Source organism: Nicotiana sylvestris, chromosome 2, assembly GCF_000393655.2.
Source record: "Nicotiana sylvestris chromosome 2, ASM39365v2, whole genome shotgun sequence".
In the NCBI taxonomy this organism is placed as follows: domain Eukaryota; kingdom Viridiplantae; phylum Streptophyta; class Magnoliopsida; order Solanales; family Solanaceae; genus Nicotiana; species Nicotiana sylvestris.
The window spans coordinates 117,804,549-117,810,531 of NC_091058.1; the positions used below are offsets into that span (position 1 = coordinate 117,804,549).

A 5,983-nucleotide genomic window follows, 5' to 3' on the forward strand; every position below is an offset into this window, starting at 1 on the left:
ATGGATAGAGAATGAGTTTCACCTATATAAATACATCGGCTTTATGAAGAAACTTTATATTATCAAGTCATTCAAAAATATTTATAGGTAACTTTCCATTAAAATTAAATTTGTATCTCAAAAATAAGACAAGTTATACGCTATAAGCCTACAACATGTAAAGATCACTTGATAGTGTAAAAATTATTTATACTGTCTGTGCATAAAACTTACGATCAAACTTCATAAAGTGAATATAGTTTGATACTCCATCCATTTCAAATTGAATATTTACCTTACGAGTTCAACTTTACTTTAGTGCTCTTAGGGTTGAACCAGCCTTGTCCAGGACTTCCAATATAACTGTTCCACCTTTAGTAAAGCAAAGTCGAACTCGTAAGGTACTGAACCACATAAACCAAACTCGAAAAGTAAAAGATGGAACCATACCAAATTTATTTTGATATGGTATTGGTATATTATTTTTAAAACCAAAAATCAAAAACATTGAAACAAAATATTTTAAATCATGCCAAACCGACCAATGAACACCCCCAAATAGCTACATGACTAGTTAAATCTCCTGTACGCAGTAATCCAGGAGATTTGAATACAAAGGAGATGCCTAAAAATATAACCTCTTCATACAACAATGTTAAAACAGCCTCTGGCAGAAATGCAGGGTAAGGCTGCGTACAATAGACTCTTGTGGTCCAGCCCTTCCCCGGACCCCGCGCATAGCGGGAGCTTAGTGCACTAGGCTGCCCTTTTATTCTGTAATGTTAAAACAGAGCTTAGCCTCATCCCAGGGGCCATTAATCTCAAACTTGTACTCTTGAATCCTTATCAGCCAGTAAGGACAAACCAAATTGACGAAGACAAAAATGCCCAAAAGCAAAATGAAAAGCAACTTATGCAACTGGTAAGCGAAAATTAGTGTTAGAACCAGTAACTGAAGGGAAAAGCAAATATGCAGCTTAAAAGAACGCTTCTTGACACAATATGTGACTAAAGGAGCAAAAAGGAAAACTTGCAAGGAGAATAGCACAATAGCAAAGACATGAAGCCTCGATGGAAGGCGAGAAGAAATCAAAAGTGAAGCCACGATTGACGCATTCAGAGATATATTGCTTGTCAGGGTTGGATTTTCTAAAGCTCCAGGAGCCTTTACGGTGGACCCTGAGTAATTGTGCAGAAAGAGATGGAGTATGAGAAGGGAAGCTGTTAGCGCCCATATGGAATTCGAGCTTATGGACCTTGTAAGTGTATGGTAGATAGGAGACAACATATATAAGGCAGTTATGAAAAAGGTATATTTTAGGAGATAATTGAGGAGGAGATTAAAGGGTATCATGTCCGCAGTTAAGAGCAGAATAAAGAAACCCGAACCAAGAAGGCTGACATTCAAGAGTAAGAGATATTTTTCATTCAAGGTATTTCTGAGGGTGTAGGTCCAAACTAAAACCACAAGGGCAACAATGCAAAGATATTGTGAGATTGAAACTGCGTCGAGCACCACTTTCAATAAGTCTCTTTTGACAACATTAGCATTCATGATCATTTCCTCCAAGAAGGACTCATCCGTGTGATTGTCACCAAAGCCAGGTTGCATCCCACCATAAACAACTTTTCTCCATTTTGGATGGGTTGGAGAAGAGCTCCCACTGATGCTAGCTTCCATTTTATCATACAACTTTATTCCACAGCATCTGTGAACAATTATTGAATGGCAGTCAGCACTCAGGGATCCTAAATCATAATCATCTTAATAGTTTATACAACAAGTTAGAGATGAAAAAGGGAAAACAGAACAAATAATGCAATCTTGCTTAGGGTTTGGAGCCACGTAATATTTTAATCACCTTTCGCCAATCGCCAATTACATTAGGTATCAAGAACACACTAGTTCAAGTAACTAGACACCGCTGTCTATTGAGTAATTTTCAAGCTAGGTAAACACATTGCAGACACTAAAATTCACATTGCATATACGAAATCAAAAGAAGATACCGAGCTACAAAATCTCTTTATTTTGCAATATCAAGCTTTTTCGAATCTTATAGAATAATACATTTTACACCATCCAATTTCATTTCGCATCACTAACTCCTCTTAATTGGTAAAATATACTCTTGATATCTTCAGCTTTTGGACTAGAGTAAAGCCTTTAAGTTTCTCTCAAAGTGTATAATATAACCTTCTTATACTAAAATGAGATTTTTGGTATCAATTCATAAGTATCAAATGGACTTAAAAGTTATCTATATCGCCCTTTAACCTCAAAAGAATCCCATCCTAGCCCCACAACTCGATGAGCCCCTCTAGCCAACCCCAAGATAATGCTGGATGAGATATCTTCAGAAGAAGTAAACTGTACCTATATCTTATACTATTATGATCGCACCATCAACCATTGCTATTGGCAAGGAAACCACAAGCAGAAGAGAAAAGAGCAGTATAAGCTCAGATAACTACTATAAAATGCTGAACTCAGGAGATAGAGCTGGCAGTTTAATTTTTTCGAACATCTATCTTGAATGAGTATTGGAATAATATGGGCTAAATGGAGTGGGATTGATAAAGATGATTCATTCATATAGTAGACTCAAAATATTTAAGCATTGAGAATAGCTGATTGAAGATCTGTCTTAAATGACTGATAGCATTACCAACCAAAAAAGGTAGAAAATTCACACAAATAGAAAATAAGATAAACCGCAAGTAATCACCAGAAGAAAGTTGATTGCAAAAATTCAGAATGATGAAAAATATCAAATACTTTAGGGTCAGAGTGCTGACTATATGACATTAATGGAGTTATCTTGCTTTAGACTTTTAAGGTAAATTTTCTTATGTGTGTGTGTGTGACGTTTATGGAGTGTAAATCTGATTATCACACAGTGTTTCCAAAATATTTGGCCACAATGGTCTGTTCACAAATAATTTTTCAACAAATTCCACTTGTCTCTACAGCTTCTGCCTTCAATTCAATTGTCATATATTCTTTCTTCGTATCTATAAATAATTTGTATTCTTGGTCATTCTTGAAGAAGTAAAATTGGTCCACAGATAAAAGGCTAGAGGAAATTCAGCACGTTGCAACATGAACGTATTTCAAGAGATGTCAAGGTCTATTACTAAACTGAGAATGTTATTTCAAAGAGAGAAGATCACCAAGAGAATCCAGTATGACCAGCCCCCAGGGCTTATTTCAAGTGCCAAAGGTTGAGGGACCTTGTTCCATGCGAGCTAAGTATGATATTTAAGTGGAGAAGGATAGAGGAATGGGACCATTATCCTCAAGTTTCAAAGGCTGCGGTTGGTCTTAAGGATTGGCCTCATACGGTTTTCTAGATCATCAAAAAAGAAAAGAAAAAAAGAATCTAGCATGACCAACAAAAGATTTAAAGAACACCCTCTGGCATCTGTTATAATCTTCTTTTGACAAGTTACAGACATATGTTATAATCTTATCCACACAATATCAGAGAACTCGGAAAGTGTTATTAACAGCCTGACAACTAAAACTTTGAGCAAGTCGATCAAATAAACTTTCACTGTATAATCTAAAGCAAATAAGCTAAAAAATGTAGACGGCAAAGACATCAATGCGATCCTCTGACTCTCGGTGAGAGTATACTGCAGCATATGTTTCATGAGGCATAGGAAAGGGTCTTGACAAAGGGAGCAAGGAAAAAAATCTGAAAGAACAAGAGAGTTATAGGCCACGATACATGTAAAACCTTTTAAGGATTCAAGGAAACACTGTGACAAATGGACTGACATATACACCCCAAAAATATTCATTTCACTGGAGGTTCTTCATATACAATTACAGCCGCAAGAGGAAACCGAAACACTAGGTGGTTCCAGAAGATTAAGCTTGTATCCAGTTGGATTAGAAATCTTCACTAATTAACTACAATTGAAGCAGATTAGACAACCAGGACTGTCATTTAATCATGGCAGCTATTGAGTGAATTCAGATATTGGCAATTCCAACTGAATGGCATCTGGAACATGTTCAACCAATTCAAGGACTTAATGCTGGAGCACTTTCTGTAGATAGCAGCTTAAAACAAGGATTCGTAGGAAATAATAACCACGTCAGTAAGGTGAAGGTTCTAACCTGTAACTTGCGCCTAACTCACACATCACATACTCCGCTCTTACCACCAGACCAAAGTCTTAGGGACTATTGAGACTTAGAAGCAATGTTTTAAAAGGGTAAAAGGAAATTTGGAAAACAAAATATGAGGATCCTTCAGACAGGTTTTGAGCTTCAGGGAAATCCAGTTATCTAGACAAAGGGAAGACAGGCACTAAGAAGTTGGGGGAGTGCAATAAGGCATCTATACTTAGGCAATTTTGGAACATTTCCGGTGAAAGAGACGATCTCTAAAGTTCGAACGTTGGAACATAAGAGTGCCCGGGCTCAATACTGTTGCGACAATGGAAATTGTATATTTTTATGAGAATACACTTAGTTCTACATACTTCAATAAAACAACAAAACAACTTCTAGTTGGACTTACAATTGGCAAAATACACAAACTGAAGAGGAAGGATAAGTCACCATTACTGATCACTACAGTTATAAGTGGCACATATATACTGTACACATTTATACCTTGTTCCCATATTATCTTCCCAAAATTAAACTACATGACAGTAATACATTGACTTCAATCAAATTTTACAAGTCACCAATGGAGCAACTCTAGGTTGCATCTTTGTCAGCTGGCTCAACAGACGGAAAATAATTTTAAGCTCCAACAAAAATGATAATGGACAGAAATGTTTAGGTCCATTCGCTCACTTTAAGGGGCGGATAAAGAATTTAAACTTGATCAGTTCTGACTTAAAAGTTATTAACACTAAATTTTTGGAGTTCTGAAATTACGGGTTCATAACATAATAATTATTAAAATTTAAGTGATTTTTTCACATATCGATGTTCTATGTAAATATACACCACATCTCCTATAAATCAACCAATACTTCTAAGACCATCAACTTCAGAAAACCCAATTCAATTTAGCTAATTTAATCACACCCACATAAAAATGTAATTTTTTCACCAATAAGTTCAACAAGACATGGCCAAAAAAAAAACAAGTAAAAAAGTGAAATTATCACAGAAAGTAAACCTGAGATTGGATGTGAAACGCTCTTCCGATTAATGACAGCTGATTCTGGTGCGATCAATAAAAACAAGATCTGTACGAGTTGAGTTTGTAGTTATGTGGGATCTTGGTTATGTATGTATATTTATATCTATATGTATGTATACTATATTAAAAATAAGAAATCTCATTGGCCTTTTTTACTCCATAAAAATTAATTTTATATTAGACAAAACTGTCATTTGAATTAAATTCTTATTATTTAAGACTTTAAAATAACTAAAACTTTAATTATTAATTCTTTACTTATTTAATTATGTTAGAAGTTTTGAATTAAATATTTTCCTTATATAAACAGGTGAAAATCATTTACCCTCCTCAACTTTGTGTTAAAAATCAAACTCCCCCTCAACTTTGAACAATAATTGTTCTCCCCCCTTTATCCTACACAATACCTTTTTTGCCCTTGAATTTTCAATTTCCTCCTCAATTCAATATTTTTTTTATTATATGATATATTTTTATGGTTTTAGCTATAACTTAAATTATGTAATACCTATTATAAATTGTAATTAGAGTTCATTAAAATTATAAGTAGAATAAGTAATTAGAGTCAATTAAAATTACCTTATCTTTATGATTGTTATTTTAATGTAATGCATATTAAATATATATTTAAGTTATATTTTCTTAGCGACGGAGCTAGAAATTCATATAAGAGGATTGAAAAATACCCCAATTTTTTTTTATATTTCGGATTGAACTTGTAAGCTAAGATAACTTGGGGTGTTTTTCAATCTTCTTATATGAAAAACCCGGATTGAACTTGTGAGCTAAGAAATTAATGAATTCTATTCTCTTAGCTCACAAGTTCAATC

At 34.5% G+C, this 5,983-nt stretch overlaps 1 protein-coding gene across 1 annotated transcript; it reads right to left on the reverse strand.

Annotated features, from left to right (window-relative positions):
- Nucleotides 1–406: 406 nt before the first annotated feature.
- LOC104229982 (phosphatidylinositol N-acetylglucosaminyltransferase subunit C-like) lies at nt 407–5,229 on the reverse strand. Its single transcript, XM_009782716.2, has 2 exons — nt 5,130–5,229; nt 407–1,688 (listed from the first exon to the last, which is right to left on the reverse strand). The coding sequence occupies exon 2, from the start codon at nt 1,658–1,660 to the stop codon at nt 749–751; it is 912 nt and encodes a 303-aa protein (XP_009781018.1). The 5' UTR covers nt 1,661–1,688; nt 5,130–5,229; the 3' UTR covers nt 407–748.
- Nucleotides 5,230–5,983: the final 754 nt, after the last annotated feature.

Coding starts and splice junctions, on each gene's coding strand:
- LOC104229982 (XM_009782716.2), bottom strand. CDS start 1,660: ATGGAAGCTAGCATCAGTGGGAGCTCTTCTCCAACCCATCCAAAATGG.